The sequence below is a fragment of the Geotrypetes seraphini genome, chromosome 8 (assembly GCF_902459505.1).
Source record: "Geotrypetes seraphini chromosome 8, aGeoSer1.1, whole genome shotgun sequence".
NCBI classification, from domain to species: domain Eukaryota; kingdom Metazoa; phylum Chordata; class Amphibia; order Gymnophiona; family Dermophiidae; genus Geotrypetes; species Geotrypetes seraphini.
In genome coordinates this window covers 62353479-62374639 of record NC_047091.1, presented here as the reverse complement: position 1 = coordinate 62374639, position 21161 = coordinate 62353479, and the positions used below count along the sequence as shown (strand labels likewise).

The following is a 21161-nucleotide window of genomic DNA, read 5'->3' as shown; positions in this document are numbered from 1 at the left end:
CCAGGAGAGCTCAGAATGGTTTATGAGTTTATTCAGGTACTCAAGCATTTTTCCCTGTTTGTCCTGGTGGGCTCACAATCTATCTAATGTACCTGGGGCAATAAGGGGATTAAGTGACTTGCCCAGGGTCACAAGGAGCAGCGTGGTGGGTTTGAACCCACAACCTCAGGGTGCTGAGGCTGTAGTTTTAACCACTGCATCCCATGCCTAACAACTGCATTCTGACCATAGGCACGGGACAAAACACACACACACAGCAGCTGCATCCCAAAAACATTTCCGAACTTGCCACAGCAAGAGAGGCTTCAGCTGTGGCTAGAAGTTTATTTTTTTTAATTATTTTTCCCTTGTTGCTGTTTACTGGAGCTCTGTGTGCAGTGGGGGAGATCCGCCCCGGATGCTATGTTGGTGGGGGCGCCGGCACTCCTCCTCCTCTCTGCCTCTACCCATGCCTCCCCTTGCCACGTGCACGCCACCCTTCCCTTCCCCAGTACCTTTAGTTATTCACCGCTGCGAGCAACAATTTCAATACGTTCCTCGTGACTGCGTCAGCTCTCCCACTGACATCACTTCCGGGTGCTACGCATAAGAAGTGACATCAGAGGGAGAGCTGCTGGGGTCACGAGGAGCACATTGAAGTTGTTACTATTGGCGGTGAACTAGAGGTATGGGGGAAGGGAAAGGGGGGGGCGTGCAGTAGAGGGGATTAGGGCTGGAGTGGGGGTGGAGACAAGGTGAGGGGGGCACCTTTCACCCTCACTATGCCACAGTCTGCGAGCACAGCCCTACACTGAGGTGAGCCTGTGCACAAGAGCTGTGCCTAACCCTCAGCTCTTGTGCATAGGCGCCATGCACAGCTCCTCCCCTTTTTGCTGGTGCTCTCACTATTTGCACCGAGTACCGCAGCGTGCGTGCTATTTGTGCGGAGCATTGCCGGGAAAATGAAACTCGCTCCCAACCCGGAGTTTTCCACTGGGTTTCCGGAGCTCCGTGCCATCTGGTCTTAGGTGGATTACAAGCTCACATTGTCGCGCCTTGGTAGAATTCTGCCTTTCCTCGTTTCCACTTCTCACCTGCGCCGACTGTGAAATCTTGCGTGTCTTGGTCTTCTTCTCAACCTTCTCTTCATCGCCTTCCCTTGCTTTTTCAATCATCCATTCCCAAGCAATCATGGCCTTGAGTGACTCCTTGATAGGCCAGCGGTAAATCTCTTTGTCCTAAGATAAGGGAAAGGAGAAACATTGAAAGGATTTCAAGCGGCTTTCATCATCATCCATTTCTTGCCTTCATTACAGGAAACCACTTAAGACTTTCTTGATTATTAAGGGCCTGTTTTACAAAGCCGCGCTAGCCCTGAAGCCCTTTAAATCTCTATGGGCTTCGGGGCTGTTACCGCACTGCAGTTGCTAGCGCGGCTTTGTAAAACAGTTAGTGCAAACTATATAGTTGAAAAGGTCTATAAGGGAAAGTAGAAATCAACACATAATACAAGGGCTGGCCACTGCTAAGACCCCCTGGTAATTTTCCCAGCGTTATATTGAATACAATTGACCCTCAGAAATGCCACCAGCCACTCAAATATGTGGAGTGGTCGCGTCGTGAGAAACACATTCTAATCGAGGGATCACAGCCCTGATGAAACCCGTGTTGGGTGAAACATGTTGGTGATAGTATCCCTTAGAATGGACCATTATAGCTAAGCTAAGTATTAGCTCTTATTTACAATAAGTTTTACTTTGGCACTGTTGCACTTTATGAAAAACTAAGATATTCACAAATTTAAAAACAAAACAAAAATGACCCGGTGAGGATGTAATGTATAAATCCAACCACCATGAAACATATTTGAGTGACTGGTGGCATTTCTGAGGGTCAATTGCATTCAATACTACACTGGGAAAATTACCAGGGGGTCTTAGCAGTGACCAGCCCTTGTATTGTATGCTTTGCAAAACAGGCCCTAAATTTCTTAGCTCTTAATACTAACATATTCATCACGTTGACTTATGTATCGTAGCTAGTCTTTTGTAAACCGCATTGAACTTTATGGTAATGGCGGTCTAGAAATAAATTCTTATGTTATTATGTTATGTTATGTTAAAAACAACAGGACGGAAGCAGAACATTGCCTGCCTACCGTTACCTTTTTTTAGCTCCGGCACATTAAATGGTGCAAATGTTTTTCATGGCACATATAATATTGCAAAACCAACAAAAATAATTAAATCAGATTTATTTATTTAAAGTTCTTTAAGCTATGTATGGGTAATTGTAAATGGTGAAACTAAAGTAGATGATAGAATTTCTAATCAATGCGATGGATGTGCTTGTTTTTGAGTGCAAATTAACTCAAATTGTGATAGTCAACAAGCAAGCACACATTTCATCATCCACCATCTGGAGTCGTTCTCTTTTTTTCCATTTAATTTCTGTCAGAGCTGAACATCCAAGTTGCAAAGATAAGACGATCCAAATGGCAACAAAGCCTTGATTGCTTTGTTGCTCAAGTTATAATAATTACTGCAAAAATAAAAATAAAATTACTTGCCATTAGTTTTCAAGGACCAATCAGGTCAAAGAATGAGGCTTGTCTGGGCGGTTCTATCTTTATGCACACAGACGTTCATAACATTGACAGATTCTTGCGTATGTGACGTACATGTCATCCTTTTTAGTGTATACTTATGAAGAGAATTTTTAAAACTAAAGTAAAGTTCTGGAATCTCGTATGGTATATCTGGAATCTCTTCGGAGCACACCACTGTGTCATGGCACACAGTTTGAGAGACACTGCCTTAAACTGTTCTCTACAGGTCAACAGGTAACAAAAGACAATGAATATTTTTTCAGCTATAGCATGCTAAATCCAGAGTGTTTCCAAAGGATGATCACACTGAATAACCACATTATCCTACGTCAGATCCAGAGTGCTCCTATAGAAATACTGTATCAGTGTATCTGTAGAGAAGCTGCTGCCTACCGAAAGAGCCAAGAGGTGGACAAAGGTACCTTTTCTGAGAAAGTCTTGTATGGTCGCAACATTGGATGGGTCTTTGCTTCCTCATCGATGGCTTCTCCGTACGTCCAATTGTTCTGGATCTGTCAAGGAGAAAAGTACACAAACCAGCTTAGATGAATTATGCATACAAACAGGATCCCAAGAAATGTGTTTATGTAGGACACACAGGATCTGAGCCTTGGTCCATTCTGAGATGGAACAAGGAATGTCCTTATGGAAACCCTGAGTGGCTCCGTGCCAGAAGCAAGAAATTCCTGCTCTAGCATCTCTGGAGAACCCATCGTGAGTGTCACACAGTGGCGTTCTTTCCCCTGTTGGGCCTGAACACCTACATGAGTCCAAAAAAGATGCCTTAGCAAGATTCCAGGTCCAATACCAAGAGCGTAAAAATGCCAATGCATACATTTACACCCGCTCCAAGGAGCAGTAAATGTGTGTGTGCATTCTACACAAGTACTCAGATATTTGATAAAAAAATACAAGCACACGTTTCAGCTCCGACCCTTATCTGCCCAAACTCCGTCCCCAGGAATATTTACATACTCTGCACATCTAAGTATCTGTCGGTTTGTTGGCACAAAAGCTTAGTACGGGTAAGGCTGCTAACTGGATTCAGATTTGCAGGATGAGGTTGGTTCAGTCCTGGGCTTACCCCCATTGCATGCAGGGACTTGTAGTTCTGATTTCCCCATTGAAGTCCCTAAAAAAGGAAAGACTACAAGTTTCAGCATACACCGAGGTAAACCCAGGACTGGATCAACCCTGTCCTGAGAATCTGGATTCATTTGGCAGCTTTAACCATGGGGCAATTTTATTTTATTTATTTATTTTTTCCAAAAGGTCTTTTCTGTGTGTAAAGAGCCTTTACATATGGAAAATTCTTTATAGTTACCTCAACTGAGAATAATTTTCAAGCCTCCTAGAGAAGTGCAATGCCCACAGCTACATTTTACCTAAAAGGTTTTGTACCTATTTTCAAAGACAAAATACTCCCTTTAAAAGTTGATATGGATCATATGGAAATATATTTTGGAGGAATGATAGAAATATGTATGAAAATATAATAATTGTGAATCAATTTGAAATGAAAATCTATTTGTATTATATTATATTTACTTATTTCCTTCAATAAAATGTTATAAATTAAAAATTGAATAAGATAAAATATGACGGTGCAACCGTGTTTTTTGCAGATAGTTTTCCAGATAAGAGTACTGTATATACATGAATATAAAGTGAGATTTATGGGCCAAAATATTGGCCCAAAAATGGGGGTCTCCATTTATATTCGAGTCTTTCCTCCTCCCTGATGTCCCATTCCTACTACCATCTCTCCCAGTAATGTTCCTTCTCTGCCACTGTCAGCCACCCTCCAAACCGGTAGAATTCCCCTCCCTCCCTCTTCCACCCCCCCCCCATGAACAGGCACAACTAACCCCCCTCCAAGACCCAGCCAAAGGACCCCCAGGCCTACTGTGTTTCCCTGGTGGTCTAGTGGTGCGTTGAACAGGAGCAATTTCCACTCGATCCTGCCCATACTCTCTCAGTGTGAAAATGGCTGCCAAGAATTCCAGCTGCAGTCTCACGAAGCTTCATAGCAGCCTCACGAGAAAGACCCTAATATACCTAAATCTAATTATTTAGTGAAGAGGGGAAATTTTCAAACTGCCCGCCTTGATGAAAAGTCATGGGTAAGTTTAACAGGGGCTTTGTATCACTTCTTAAACTACACTTTCCCTTTGAAAACTACCCCATCTGCACCTTTTTGGGGGGCATGTACATGCTCTCTTTTGTTCCCAGACTTGGCAATGCCTCCTTGTTAAAGAGCTAAAAGAAGGCACGATGTGATACAATATGCCTGTTTTTACAGAGATCCCTTCAGCACAGGTAAATGGCTTTTGAAAACAAGTCTTATGATCAATACATTTTTACTGAATTTTCAACACATAAGACAACAATTAAAACACAGAAAAAGCCAAGCCACCCATATTGGCTCATCATGGTGGCCTCACAAAAGAGTGCATTACAACCCAATTCCACCTAACCAACCCCCACCCCAACCCAAATCAAATTACATATTCAACAAGTAGCTGCAGGCCCTAGGAGGCATATTATCTCAAACAGGTGACCAAATCTGTAAGAAATGCCGCCATGTGGCAGGTGGGTGTCCTTCTGACATCAAGACGCTCCATATGTAATGATATTGAAAAGTCTTAACTCTCAGCTAATGGAACTCGGTTCCTGGAATGTGTATGATCAGGAAGAAGTTTTATACATTAACAAAGGCAGCCAATCTCCATACACTGTGGTTAACAAATTAAACCCAGCTTCTGAAAGTTGCCAAAGTGATTAAAAAATGAGTGAATCTTGTTTTACATTGTGCCAGTAGCACATTAAAGCTTTCATCTTCATGATCTCAGCTAGGGAAAGTCCCAGTACTAGAAAAGCAAGGTGTCAAGCAGGGCGGGAATGAGGTGCACTAACAGAGCTCCGTGAGAGAGTCACAGTATTGAAAATGTAAAGAGTGCTACAGGGCAGGAGTGAAGTACATTGGCAGAGTTGTGTGTAAGGGTCTTAGTATTGGAAGAGAAAGCACTATATTAGAGCAGGAATAAGGTACATTAACAAAGCTGTATGTGAGGGTCTCATTATGGGAAGAGCAATGGGTATAACAGGGCAAGAATGAGGTGTATGTTTTTACAGAGCTGTATATGAAGGGTTCAATGTTGGAAGAGGAGGGGGTGCTGCAGAGCAGGAGTGAGGTATAACACAAATTATATGAGGATCTCAGACATGGAGAGGGTGCTGCAGAGCAGGAGTGAAGTATAACATAGCTTATGTGAGGGTCTCAGAAGAGGAGGGGGTGCTGCAGGGCAGGAGTGAGGTATAACACAGCTTATGTGAGGGTCTCAGACATGGAGGGGGTGCTGCAGGGCAGGAGTGAAGTATAACACAGCTTATGTGAGGGTCTCAGACATGGAGGGGATGCTGCAGGGCAGGAGTGAAGTATAACACAGCTTATGTGAGGGTCTCAGACATGGAGGGGGTGCTGCAGGGCAGGAGTGAAGTATAACAAGCTTATGTGAGGGTCTCAGACATGGAGGGGGTGCTGCAGGGCAGAAATGAAGTATAACACAGCTTATGTGATGGTCTCAGAAGAGGAGGGGGTGCTGCAGGGCAGGAGTGAGGTATAACACAGCTTATGTGAGGGTCTCAGACATGGAGGGGGTGCTGCAGGGCAGGAGTGAAGTATAACACAGCTTATGTGAGGGTCTCAGGCATGGAGGGGGTGCTGCAGGGCAGGAGTGAAGTATAACAAAGCTTATGTGAGGGTCTCAGACATGGAGGGGGTGCTGCAGGGCAGGAGTGAAGTATAACACAGCTTATGTGAGGGTCTCAGGCATGGAGGCGGTGCTGCAGGGCAGGAGTGAAGTATAACACAGCTTATGTGAGGGTCTCAGACATGGAGGGGGGTGCTGCAGGGCAGGAGTGAAGTATAACACAGCTTATGTGAGGGTCTCAGAAGAGGAGGGGGTGCTGCAGGGCAGGAGTGAAGTATAACACAGCTTATGTGAGGGACTCAGAAGAGGAGGGGGTGCTGCAGGGAAGGAGTGAAGTATAACACAGCTTATGTGAGGGTCTCAGAAGAGGAGGGGGTGCTGCAGGGCAGGAGTGAAGTATAACACAGCTTATGTGAGGGTCTCAGGCATGGAGGGGGTGCTGCAGAGCAGGAGTGAAGTATAACACAGCTTATGTGAGGGTCTCAGACATGGAGGGGGTGCTTCAGGGCAGGAGTGAAGTATAACACAGCTTATGTGAGGGTCTCAGAAGAGGAGGGGGTGCTGCAGGGCAGGAGTGACGTATAACACAGCTTATGTGAGGGTCTCAGACATGGAGGGGGTGCTGCAGGGCAGGAGTGAAGTATAACACAGCTTATGTGAGGGTCTCAGACATGGAGGGGATGCTGCAGGGCAGGAGTGAAGTATAACACAGCTTATGTGAGGGTCTCAGACATGGAGGGGGTGCTGCAGGGCAGGAGTGAAGTATAACACAGCTTATGTGAGGGTCTCAGACATGGAGGGGGTGCTGCAGGGCAGAAATGAAGTATAACACAGCTTATGTGATGGTCTCAGAAGAGGAGGGGGTGCTGCAGGGCAGGAGTGAGGTATAACACAGCTTATGTGAGGGTCTCAGACATGGAGGGGGTGCTGCAGGGCAGGAGTGAAGTATAACACAGCTTATGTGAGGGTCTCAGGCATGGAGGGGGTGCTGCAGGGCAGTAGTGAAGTATAACAATGCTTATGTGAGGGTCTCAGACATGGAGGGGGTGCTGCAGGGCAGGAGTGAAGTATAACACAGCTTATGTGAGGGTCTCAGGCATGGAGGCGGTGCTGCAGGGCAGGAGTGAAGTATAACACAGCTTATGTGAGGGTCTCAGACATGGAGGGGGTGCTGCAGGGCAGGAGTGAAGTATAACACAGCTTATGTGAGGGTCTCAGAAGAGGAGGGGGTGCTGCAGGGCAGGAGTGAAGTATAACACAGCTTATGTGAGGGACTCAGAAGAGGAGGGGGTGCTGCAGGGAAGGAGTGAAGTATAACACAGCTTATGTGAGGGTCTCAGAAGAGGAGGGGGTGCTGCAGGGCAGGAGTGACGTATAACACAGCTTATGTGAGGGTCTCAGGCATGGAGGGGGTGCTGCAGAGCAGGAGTGAAGTATAACACAGCTTATGTGAGGGTCTCAGACATGGAGGGGGTGCTTCAGGGCAGGAGTGAAGTATAACACAGCTTATGTGAGGGTCTCAGAAGAGGAGGGGGTGCTGCAGGGCAGGAGTGACGTATAACACAGCTTATGTGAGGGTCTCAGACATGGAGGGGGTGCTGCAGGGCAGGAGTGAAGTATAACACAGCTTATGTGAGGGTCTCAGACATGGAGGGGGTGCTGCAGGGCAGGAGTGAAGTATAACACAGCTTATGTGAGGGTCTCAGACATGGAGGGGGTGCTGCAGGGCAGGAGTGAAGTATAACACAGCTTATGTGAGGGTCTCAGACATGGAGGGGGTGCTGCAGGGCAGAAATGAAGTATAACACAGCTTATGTGATGGTCTCAGAAGAGGAGGGGGTGCTGCAGGGCAGGAGTGAGGTATAACACAGCTTATGTGAGGGTCTCAGACATGGAGGGGGTGCTGCAGGGCAGGAGTGAAGTATAACACAGCTTATGTGAGGGTCTCAGGCATGGAGGGGGTGCTGCAGGGCAGGAGTGAAGTATAACAATGCTTATGTGAGGGTCTCAGACATGGAGGGGGTGCTGCAGGGCAGGAGTGAAGTATAACACAGCTTATGTGAGGGTCTCAGGCATGGAGGCGGTGCTGCAGGGCAGGAGTGAAGTATAACACAGCTTATGTGAGGGTCTCAGACATGGAGGGGGTGCTGCAGGGCAGGAGTGAAGTATAACACAGCTTATGTGAGGGTCTCAGAAGAGGAGGGGGTGCTGCAGGGCAGGAGTGAAGTATAACACAGCTTATGTGAGGGACTCAGAAGAGGAGGGGGTGCTGCAGGGAAGGAGTGAAGTATAACACAGCTTATGTGAGGGTCTCAGAAGAGGAGGGGGTGCTGCAGGGCAGGAGTGACGTATAACACAGCTTATGTGAGGGTCTCAGGCATGGAGGGGGTGCTGCAGAGCAGGAGTGAAGTATAACACAGCTTATGTGAGGGTCTCAGACATGGAGGGGGTGCTTCAGGGCAGGAGTGAAGTATAACACAGCTTATGTGAGGGTCTCAGACATGGAGGGGGTGCTTCAGGGCAGGAGTGAAGTATAACAGAGCTATGTGAGGGTCTCAGAAGAGGAGGGGGTGCTGCAGGGCAGGAGTGACGTATAACACAGCTTATGTGAGGGTCTCAGACATGGAGGGGGTGCTGCAAGGCAGGAGTGAAGTATAACACAGCTTATGTGAGGGTCTCAGACATGGAGGGGGTGCTGCAGGGCAGGAGTGAAGTATAACACAGCTTATGTGAGGGTCTCAGACATGGAGGGGGTACTGAAGGACAGGAGTGATGTGCATTAACAAAGCAGTGGTATGAGAAAGAATTGAGAGAAGAGGGTGCTCTATATAAGGTTGCTATGCATTGACAGAGATGCTTTTGAGGGTTTAAGTACTGGAATAACAGAGGTGATACAGTGAGGAGCTTTAGCTGGCCTTCCTACCTTATCGAATGCCCACTTGTCATGAGTGTATTCTGCGTACTTGTTAATAAAACCATCCAGCTTCTCTGGGATGATGACACTGAAAGCATGAAAAAGAACCTTTTAGTGAGCCTCCAACCTACAGAAGATGTGAAAATCAAAGTAAACTCTAGTTCAAATGATCTGTCCAATCTTAAATTTAAAAAAAAAAAAAAAAAAAAAGGTCATAGAAATTAACATATAAAATTCATGTCCAACATGGCACTATCCCCCTCTTTTACAAAGGCGCATTAGCCATTTTAGCGCGCGCTAAACGCTAACGCGTCCACAGACTTATAATGGGTGCGTTAGCGTGTGCATATATTTAGCGCGCTAAAACGCATAGCGCACCATCGTAAAAGGAGCCCTATGTTTCAAGGTCTCAAAATGAAACTGGAAATGAAGAAGGAAGTGAGCAGGAAGAGAATGCTATTGGCTCTTTGAAAAAGTAGCAAGAGAGTTCAGTTATTCCTTGCTGCCATTTATTATATAGTGCGGAGGCACAGAGTTGACGAAATTAAAACTCCTGAAGCAGCCTAAGTGGATGGTGAAACAAGGATCTTTGTTGGGGATGAACGCGGGACGAATATGATAAAGTATAGAAGGAAGAAGAAAAGAAACGTGGAACCAGATCCTGGACTTCCAAGAGTTTAAAATGGTGAGGTTTATTGGTGTATAAGATGAATAAAATGTATTTTCAGGCAGCAACAGAAGCCGCAGGACAGTGCGAGACACTCATTTCACAGACTTGACTGTCTTTTGAATCTTTGTTACAGCATTTCAAGGACCTCTGAGAAAGGCTATACAGAGCCGAAACACGGCCCCTGTAGGGTCTGGTCATCGTCTATGCCGTGCTATTATTATATTGCTGTAATACGTTTGACTTTTTGTGATACGTTTTATTCGTCTTATACACCAATAAACTTCACCATTCTTGGAAGTCCAGAATCTGGTTCCACATTTCTTTTCTTTCCCCCCCCCCCCCAATTCTTTATTCATTTTAAAAGCCAACACAAAGTGCAACAGATTTACCAACCATTGGTACAATAAACAACACTCCTTACACTCAAATAATAAAATAAGTACATAATTCCCCCCCCATCTCCTTTCCTGGATGTGCATAACATTCATTCAAAAATTAAAGGGTAATCTTAATGATCAATTCATACAAAATTTTGTTAATGGATCCCAAATCTCTTTGAATTTATTACGCGGCCTCTTTTACAAAGCCGCGCCAGCAACAGCCCCGAAGCCCTTTAAATCTCTATGGGCTTCAGGGCCGTTAGCGCAGCGCAGCCGCGGCTTTGTAAGAGAGGCCGATAGTGTCCCAATTGTTACAAATTCATACGTTCAAACTTATAAAATTGGCATAAGGTTTCCCACCAAAAATTATAATTTATTCTATCCCATTTTTTTGTGATTAGCTGCATAGCAACTCCTGTCATGATAAGAAGTAATCTGTTCTTATCTGCATTGATTGGACTCTTGGGCATTAATAGTGTTCCAAACACTACTACGTCATATGACAATGACAGTGAGACTTCCAATATCATATTAATTTGACCCCAAATAGACCTCCAGAATTTAAGTATCAAGGGACAATAGAACAATAGATGATCCAGTGTCGCTTTATCGAGATGACAATGCCAGCATCTATTAGACTTAGAACTATCTGACTTTTGCAAACAAACAAGGGTCCAGAAAATTCTATATAACAGAAAAAAAACAAGCTTGTCTCATAAATGCTGACGCTGTACATCTCATCCTTCAAGTCCAAATCCGTGGCCAATGAGTAGCAGAAATCTGTTGCTTTATCTCAGTGCTCCAAATGTCTTTTAGACTAGTTTTAGGTTTCTTATTCAGATATTAATTTATATGGTTCCACATTTCTTTTCTTCTACACTACCCGGTTTTCTGTGGTACCAAGGTCCATTTCTGTGGCCAGTAGGACCGTCCTTGTGATGTAGACCACCCCACAGTGTCGTTCTGTTGCTGAAAGTATATAAGGATACCGATGTGTGTATTGGAAGACTTCATATGATTCCCAGCATTATCAGATAAGTCACTCTATTGCAGTGATTCCCAACCCTGTCCTGGAGGAGCACCAGGCCAATCGGGTTTTCAGGCTAGCCCTAATGAATATGCATGAGAGAGATTTGCATATGATGGAAGTGATAGGCATGCAAATTTGCTTCATGCATATTCATTAGGGCTAGCCTGAAAACCCAATTGGCCTGGTGTTCCTCCAGGACAGGGTTGGGAACCACTGCTCTATTGCATATGTGGTGGAGGTTTTTTTTTCATTTTGAGACTTTTCAAGAGAATTAGGGTGGAGTTGTTTTAATGACTGTGATAGTAATAGATACAGCATTTTTTTTCCACTGTGGATATAATGCTGTTAGATGTGATTTGAGGCTTTTTCTCCACCTTGATAGTTGAATAGATCATTTGAAGTCTCTAATGATTTACCCTTTCTTTGAAACAAATTGAACAATTTTGAATGAATAGTTTGGGACATAAATAACTCTACCATTTACCACATGTCTCTGATCTTTTTGTGTATTTTCTTGTTGCTCCCCCCTTTTTTCTTTTTGAAGTCTCTGTCGCTGTCTACTAACTTTGAACCATTCTCTTTTTAAAACTCCCTTCTCTGAACACGTGCACTGGTAGAGACAGTTAAAATCCCAGCATGCTTCAGAAAGAGGTAAACCAAGCTTGGACTGATATGGAGATGGAAGGCAGCATGGGCTGGGGTAGGGTTGCCAGATTTTCCTTTTGGAAAATCTGGAACCCTAGCCCCGCTCCCAGGCCCACCTAGTTACGCCCACCTCCACCCTAATCCCTCCCCCGCTGCCTGCTCTTGTCGGGCAGGAATTCCACGCATGCGCAGACGCTAACGTGATGACATCACCCGCATGTGCGCATGACATCATCACATGATGGCTGTGCATGCACAGACTTCCTCCCCGCCCGACACAGCTTTTCAAAACCCAGACAAAATGTCGTGATTTGTAAAGCCATCCGGACCCCCGGTCACGTCCTCAAAAGGAGCACATGTCCAGGGAAATCTGAACATCTGGCAACCCTAGGCTGGGGTTATTACTCACTTCAGAGTCTCCACGGGTTTTGGGTCAAAGTTGCCCTCAGCATCAACAGAGGCTTTTTTCTCTGTCTTGGAGGAGTAGCTGGCATCGACATAGTCTGGCGGGATGGCTCCAGCAATGGCACCGAGGCATGGCATCACAATCTTGTACAGCTCTGCATCAAATTTCTTATCAACGAGGAAATTGGATTTGTTAAAACTTGGCAAATGCCCCTTTAAGCATATTCACACTCTTCCCCTTTCAGGATATCGGGACCAATAAACATCCTTTCTAACAAAATGCTCCCTGAAGATCACACAATCTCTTCTCTTTAAGAACTGATCCCTTTCTATGAATACCATGCCATAAAGTTCAAAAACAGTATCTTGGTTGGCTCTCCCCGTTATCAGCATTCCTCCCTCTCTTTCTTTGTTTGACCCCTATAATGTTCTCTGTACTCTAAAGAAAACCTGCCAGACTGTAGTAGCTGATAGCTAAAAGATGACGCCCCCTTCCCATATAGAAACATGATGGCATATAAAGGCCAAATGGCGTATCTAATCTGCCCATCCACAGTAACCATTATCTCTTTCTCTCTCCGAGAGATCCCATGTGCCTATCCCAGGCCCGTTTGAATTCAGACACAGTCTCTGTCTCCACCACCTTATGTTCAATTTTCTACTCTTACTTTGTGAGCAAGGGATTCAAAGATCCCCCAGAAGAGCTTCCGGGTCAAATGAAGCTCTTCCTCTGAGGTCACACCGTAGTTGGCCCAGCCCGTGGGCAGACAGTAATACTTCCAGCAACGTTCATAGTGATTGGTCAGCAGCTGCAGGGCAACAGAAAAGAGAAAGAGAGAGACCACATTAATCTATTGGGAGCTCTTCACAAGGTCCCATCCTCCAGCTACCAAGGAAACATGAAACCATATTTCAATACCAGCAATGGATCAAATTCAAAACAGGATTAACATGCTAGGTTGACTTAGGTGAGTGATATCTTTACCCAAATCCTTACTTTGGTCAAAGGTTCCTGGGACTACCACCACATACCTTTAATGGCATCTTGGCAAACTCATTGAGAATGGGTACATCAAATACCAGCCTACGGAGGAGATGCTGCAGCATAGAGGGGCGAAGGGACCTGCAAGGAGGGAAAGTCTCAGTTACATAAACCAATGTTCAGAAGAATGATCAGCAATCCCCTACCCTGTGCATAAGCTGTACAGCAACACTAGACACTTAAGAACATAAGAATAGCCTTACTGGGTCAGACCAATGATCAATTAAATCCAGTAGCCCTTTCTCACGGTGGCCAATCCAGGACTCTAGTACCTGGCAAAAACCCAAAGAGTAGCTACATTCCATGCTACTGATCCAGGGCAAGCAGTGGCTTCCCCCATGTCTTTCTCAATAACAGACTATGGACTTTTCCTCCAGGAAATTGTCCAAACCTTCCTTAAAACCAGTTATGCTATCCGCTCTTACCACAATCTCTGGCAATGAGTTCCAGAGCTCAACTATTCACTGAGTGAAAAAATATTTCCTCCTATTGGTTTTAAAAGTATTTCCTTATAATTTCATCGAGCGCCTCCCTAGTCTTTGTCATTTTTGACAGAGTGAAAAATCGATCCACTTGTACCCGTTCTACTCCATTCAGGATTTTGTAGACTTCAATCATATCTCCCCTCTGCCCTCTCTTTTGCAAGCTGAAGATCCCTAATCTTTTTAGTCTGTCATCATACGCGAGGAGTTCCATCCCCTTTATCATCTTGGTCTCTCTTCTTTGAAACTTTTCAAATGCCGCTATATCTTTCTTGAGATAAGGAGACCAGAATTGAACACAATACTCCAGATGAGGTCGCACCATGGAGCAATACAGGGGTATTATAACATTCTTAGTCTTGTTAACCACCCCTTTATTAATAATTCCTAGTATCTTATTTGCTTTTTTGGCTGTTGCTGCACATTGACCAGAAGGTTTCATCGTATTGACTACAATGACACCCAGATCCTTTTCCGGATGATATCATCTCACTGCCCCTTCTAATGGGGACCATATTGCTGTATGGTGTCATCAGATAATGTCCTGGAAGCAAAACAAAAAAGAACCAACAAGACTTGCAGTAAAAAACATAAAGCAAACAAGAACAATACTGCAAGAAAATGTACAGGGTACAGGAATTTATTAAAATGACAAAACCAAAAATATAAACTGCATAAAATATGTATCCAAAACAGCTGGTCCCAATATTCCTGTGGACCAGACCCGACACGGTCCGTGTTTCGAAGAAACACTCCTTCCTCAGGGGTCCCTAGTGTTGGTACACAGAGTATCAGAAAACCAGAATGGATAAGGTAAACAAAATCGATAATGCAGCACCTTACACAGGACAGTTTCATACCTGTTCATTATCGATTTTGTTTACCTTACAGGAATATTGGGACCAGCTGTTTTGGATACATATTTTTTATGCAGTTTACGTTTTTGGTTTTAGATTTCTGTTTTTTGTCATTTTAATAAACTCCTGTACCCTGTACATTTTCTTGCAGTATTGTTTTTGTTATCGGCTAATGTCCTGCCACCCCACCAATTCTGCCAGGTGGTATCTGCACAGCGTCAACAGGCACTCCTTGAAACCATGTTGCTGGCCCTCTTTTAGCTGCAGCCACGTACCGGCAGAGAGCCATCAGGCATTCCTCGATCACATCCCGCTGAGCTTTGGTAAGGGAGCGCCCGCGGGAGAGTCGGTAGATGGTGTGAAGCATGGAGTCGATCATGATGGCGCGGTGTTCTGTGCCGGCGAAGAGCGGGGCGCACTTGGTGATGAGAGGCAGCACTGCTGTGCACAGATAGCGGTTCAACGCTAGCGCCATCTCTGTGGTGCTAAAGGCAGCCTGGGGGAAGGGATGGGTGGAGCAGGGAGAGGAAAAAGCACAGAAAACAAACAAACAAAAAAAAAACCAGAGAGATGGAAAAGAGAAGAGAGGGAATAAAAAAAATTTAAAATATGGTAGGAGGGAACAAGAGAAAAAAAGAGGAGGCAGAGATGAGGTGACAAAAGAGAGGACAATATAAAAAAAGGATCAATTAATGGCACCGAAACATTTACTTCTTGTTCTCATATCCAGTGGCGTAGCGAGGGTGAGAGGCGCCCCTCCCCCACCCTCTTCTCCACACCCCCACCCTCCTGCCGCACATGAGCCACTTCCCTTCCACCATACCTCTGTAACCTTCCTGGCACGAGCTGCAACCCCAACCTGTTGTCATGCCAGCGTCAGCTCTTCCTCCGATCTTACTTCCTAGGCACGGGTCCAGGAAGTGACATCAGAGGAAGAGCCAATGCTGGTGCGACAGCTGGTTATGGGTTGCTGCTCACGCCAGGGATATTACAGAAGTACGGGGGAAGGGAAGCGGCGGGCATGTGTGGCAGCGTGGAGCGGGGAAGGAGCCGGGGACGGAGAGGAGAATGGGTACCTGCAATCGCTCAATCTCACCTCCTTCTTTCTCTCCTCCAAATTCTGAGGATTCCTATTTCCCTCTCCACCCTAAACCTGGATCCATAACTCCTACATTCTTCCTTGTCCCCCAAGGCCCCAAAGAACTCACTGTGTCCAGAGACGCGGCTGCCCTCATATCCGGCAGGAAGCCAACCTCTAGTACTTGCAGCAGGAAGTCCTGGTTGTCAATTCCATACACTCGGTCCAGGAACAGAACCATCGGAGACTTGTGGTCTGGCACAAAACTGGCCGACATCTTTGGCTCAATGGTGTTACCGTCTAGGAAAAGCAAACAAAGAGGCAAAATTGTGAAATCCTTCACCTGGAAACCTGACACTGAAACCCCTGTCATCTCTGTGGTCTCCCCTTGGAAACTTCTGACTCAGGTAGATGTCTCCAAATGGATTTGTTATCCTCACGTGATGACAAGAATGAATTTCATTGGTAAGCCAGGGTATAACAGATATACTGTCAATCTAAATTGGCGTTTGTCTTAATACTTGGATCGTGACAAAGAGCTTTATTATACGATTGCGAGGCCCATATTTAGCTGGCAGTGAATGGATAAGGTTACCTGTAGCAAATCTGATCCGGATAATGCAACCCAAATGCATTCAGGCTAAATATCTGGGGCTCGACATTCAGCCAGCAGCGATCAGTTTTGCTGACCACTGCTGGCATTATGTCTGGAAATTCAATGCTGGGCCACAGTGGCGTAGCAAGGGTGCGAGGCGCCTGGAGCAGTGGTGCCCCTCCCCCATCCTTGTCTCCACCCCCCTGCTCCTTACCCACCCCCTTCCCTTCCCCCTTCCCTTCCCTCGACCAACAACTTCGTGACCACATCTTTTACCTCTGACGTCACTTCCTATGCACGGCACGGAAGCGATACGGAAGTGGCACGGCACGGCACGGAAGCGACGTCAGCGGGAGCTGACGTGGTCGCAAGGAGCACGTTGAAGTTGTTGGTTGCGATGGTGAACAGCTAGAGGTACGGGGAAGGGAAGGGGGGGCGTGCGTGCGGTGGGAGGGGGGGAGGAGTGGGAAGAGGTGGGGGCGGAGAGGAAGAGGGGTGCCGGTGCCCCCACCTTGATGGCACTTGGGGCAGACTGCCTCCCCCTTACGACGCCACTGCTGGGCCATGTCCTATGTTCCAGCATTGAATTTCCAGGTTTTTTGAGCCAGCAAAAATATAGCTGGTTAGGTGCAATAATCAGTAGTTAATGTGTTACCGCATAAAGATAGGACCGACTCCTATTTATGTTGTTTTCTTGACCAGCGAACTGCTACTGGCACATAATTGACCTAGTGCTGGCTACACCTTTGAAATGCCCACAAAACAGTCGGTTTTGCGTTGGGCGTTAACTGGACATTTTCCGCAGCACTATCCAGTTAAATGAAGCTGAATATAACTAGTTAGCCTGAGCCAAGCAATTTGAGCGGAGCAGAATAGTGGTCTAGTGGTTAGGGCTGCAGCCGCAGCACCCCGCTGCCCCAGGTACATTAGTCAGATTGAGTAGCTGATGGTAAACCACTTAGGCTAGTTAAATTGCTTTGAATGTTGATGCCCTGGTCTAAGGCCGATTGAACAAAGATATCTGTCCAGCTACCCTGTTTCCCCGAAAATAAGCCCTGTCCCGAAAATAACCCCAGCATGATTTTTAAAGATGCTCCTAATATAAGCCCCATCCCAAAAATAAGCCCTAGTTAAGATCGACCTCTGAAGCGTGTCTCCCCTCCCGCCCCCGATACTCCCCCGACTCCATCGCTGACACTAGTACTGCCTGATTTGCTGAAAAAAAAAAATCAGACTCATCAATTCAGCAACCCCCACCCCTCCTGCTTTAGGAGGCCTTGGAGCGGAGGTATGTCAGTCTCACAGTGGGAGGGTCGGTGGGGTTCTGCTGCACAACGAGAGGGTTGAGAGGGGAAGAATGATGCTGCACATGGGGGGGAGAAAGGAAAGAAGAAGAATTGGGGTAGAGGAGAGGAAGGGAGAGATGAAAAAAATAAGACACACCCGAAAATAAGCACTAGTGTGTTTTTTAGACCCAAAATTAATATAAGACGCTCTTATTTTCGGGGAAACACAGTATTTGTCTGGACTGAGTTTCTTGAGCAACTCTTGTTGGTCAATTATGATCTTCAGCGCTGGCAAAATGAAACCACATAGTTGATGCTGTAAGCAAACCTACAGCCTTATTCCCCCACCCCTCCAGGATTTGGATAATTACACACAACAATCACGGACTAGGTTGAGAACCCCCTTCCCAGATGACTCACAAAAAAAAAAAATAATAATCCATAATTAAACTAAAATCATTCAAAAACTAAAATATCTGCACATAACACAGAATGCTCCCGTGGCACTGATACCTCTATAAGCAGCCTCATTCTTATCTTTTTCTCTTTTATTGCTATGCCCTTTTTGGTATGTCCCAGGCGAATGCACCTTCCTTATTCCCCATAATTCTGACACAGCTGCGATTCCCAGTGGTTTTCTGTCATTGCAATATCAGAGGGGTGGTAGATTCAAGAGTAATGTTAGGAAATTCTTCTTTACGGAGAGGGTGGTTGATGTTGGAATGCGCTCCCGGGGGAGGTGGTGGAGAAGAAAACAGTGACAGAGTTCAAACAAGCGTGGGATGAACACAGAGGATCTCTAATCAGAAAATAATGGGTATACATTGAAGGAACTAAGGCCAGTACTGGACAGGCTTGCACGGCCTGTGTCCCATATATGGACATTCAGTTGAGGACGAGCTGGGGAGCGTTTTGATGGCTGGGATGGTTCAGATGGGCTGGAATGTGCTTTGATGGAGACTCCAGTAGATGGAACCTAAGCACACTACTGGGCAGGGCTCTGGGTTTCTGGCCCAGAAATATCTAAGGAAAAGGACCATTTAAACTAAATTAATTTATGGACCATGTATGGTTGGGCAGACTGGATGGACCACTCGGGTCTTTATCTGCCGCCATTTACTATGTTTACAGTGTCTTTTGAAGGTTCCGTAACGAAAGCGTGCAGACTTACGCGCGCCGCGTTCAAACTGTTCCTGTTACCGCTGTGAGTGGGGGGCCTGGGGGGACCCCCCCAGTAAACTGACAAGTGTTCGCGCTCTCGTAGAGGTGTGTGTGTGTGCCATTTTCCTTCAGTTTTCGGGTCATCGGCAGTTTTCAGTGAGCACAAACAGTTGTGAGTTTAGTGGTGGGGGGGTATCCCCCCACACCCCGCCCTCTGAGCGCTAACAGGAACAGTTTTTAGGCGGCGCGCAGAAATCCTGCGCACGATTGTAGGCGTGGCAATGTCCCGCATGGTTTGAATGAGACCTGCTGCCTTTCTGTGCTTTCTACACACAGGCTTCTGATATGAGCAAGTTGTATCCAGCCATGAGAAGAAAAACCCTCTCCAGTTCTGTGTTACAGACAGTGCCGTAATAAGGGGGTGGGGTGGGAGGGGACAGTCCGTCCCAGGCACTGTCTTGGGGAGGCCGCAGGCACTCGTCCTCCTCTCCGCCTTCCCCCACCCGCCGCACATGCATGCGGCTTCCTTTCCCCTATACCTCTGCAATGTTCCTTATACCTACCCACTGAACGGTCTGTTTCCACTATCTTGCCATCAAAGTTTACATCAAACTCTAATGTTTCTGGAGTGAGCAGCAACCCCCAAGCTGTTGTCGCACCAGAATCGGCTCTTCCTCTGACGTCACTTCCTGGATCGGCCCCTAAGAAGTGACATCATAGGAAGAGCCGACGCCAGCATGACAGCAGCTTAGGGGTTGCTGCTTGTGCCAGGAGTACTATAGAGGTAAAGGGGAAGGGGTGTGCACATGTGGCAGTGGGGGCGAGGGAAAGGGGCGCCACCGTCCTGTGTGCCTTTCACCCTCGCTTTGCCATTGGTTATAGAGTCTGCATTTGTTCATTTCACCACTTTTAACTAAGCTGGATGTGAATTTATTTATTTATTTATTCAGTTTTCTATACCGTTCTCCCAGGTGAGTTCAGAACGGTTTACATGAATTTATTCAGGTACTCAAGCATTTTTCCCTGTCTGTCCCAGCGAGCTCACAATCTATCTAATGTACCTGAATCATCTTGTTACTATTAATTACCAACTTCTCCTCTTGAAGTCTAGCTTCCCCCTCTCCTCGGCCTTTGCCGAGCCAATCTGCTGGATAGTAAGCGGGGACTGAGCTCCTGTTAATCCCCTGACCTAGCACACAGCATGATCCCTACCCTTTCCAAAGGCGGGAATCTGCAGGGGCAGACTGATCACTCCCACCAGGTCTTCAATGGGCACCAGGGAGCGCAGGATGGCTCGGATACGCAGGGCCTCACCTTTTCCTGCTTGTATGAGCTGGCAAGAAAAGAAAGAAAGACAGAACAGAGAGCATGAAGAGAAAAAGAAAGCCAGAATGAGTAAAACTAGCAACTATCCTCCTCTCTTTCTAAACAAAATGGATTGGCCTTGCTTGCTGGGCCCAAAAGACGCACACACGTATATCCAAAAATGCAGAAAGTACTATGTTTTTACCTTAGGCATAAATCACGATCAACCCCAAGGTCTACCCCTGAACTTTTTTTTCACAGTACCTGGAGGGAATTCTATTAATGGCACTTAACGGGTACAAGTGGATCCATTTTTTTGCTCCATCAAAAATGACAAAGACTAGGGGACACTCAATGAAGTTAGAGGGAAATACTTTTAAAACCAATAGGAGGAAATTTTTTTCACTCAGAGAATAGTTAAGCTCTGGAATGCGTTGCCAGAGGTTGTGGTAAGAGCGGATAGTGGAGCTGGTTTTAAGAAAGGTTTAGACAAGTTTCTGGAGGAAAAGTCCAGTCTGTTATTGAGAAAGACATGGGGGAAGCCACTGCATGCCCTGTATTGGTAGCATGGAATATTGCTACACCTTGGGTTTTGGCCAGGTACTAGTGACCTGGATTGGCCACCGTGAAAATGGATCATTGGTCTGACCCAGAAAGGCTAGTCTTATGTTCTTATGTTAAAGAGGAATGGTTTAGGTGGGACTAGAGTGGGCTTATAATCTGGATATTTTTCTGCCTAATCGAACATTTTAGAATATGTCCAGGGCGCAAATTAGACATTTGGGACTAGATCGTAACCAAAATGTATCCAGACTTACCAGATGACCACTAGAGAGATGCAAGAATGACCCACCAGTGGTCACTGACCCACCAGTGGTCACTGACCCCCCCTCACTTCCCAAAGATGTGAATGAAACAGTACATACCTGCTTGTATGATAGCTTCAGATGTTATGGCCAGTCCTAGTAGGTTCCTGGAGCAGCCTAGTGGTCAGTTTGGTCAGCCATGGAG

At 46.1% G+C, this 21161-nt stretch overlaps 1 protein-coding gene across 12 annotated transcripts in view; it reads right to left on the bottom strand.

Moving 5' to 3' along the window:
- RYR1 (ryanodine receptor 1) overlaps positions 1-21161 on the bottom strand; it is a 314039-nt gene that overhangs the window by 162493 nt on the left and 130385 nt on the right. For all 12 annotated transcript variants that reach the window (XM_033954047.1, XM_033954059.1, XM_033954057.1 and 9 more), the window contains 9 exons: positions 20058-20178; positions 15934-16103; positions 15001-15221; positions 13377-13467; positions 13013-13153; positions 12349-12512; positions 9224-9302; positions 3010-3099; positions 1074-1217 (listed from right to left, as the gene is read on the bottom strand). In XM_033954047.1, the coding sequence (XP_033809938.1) occupies positions 1074-1217; positions 3010-3099; positions 9224-9302; positions 12349-12512; positions 13013-13153; positions 13377-13467; positions 15001-15221; positions 15934-16103; positions 20058-20178 (1221 nt within the window). The remainder of the gene's footprint in view (positions 1-1073; positions 1218-3009; positions 3100-9223; positions 9303-12348; positions 12513-13012; positions 13154-13376; positions 13468-15000; positions 15222-15933; positions 16104-20057; positions 20179-21161) is intronic.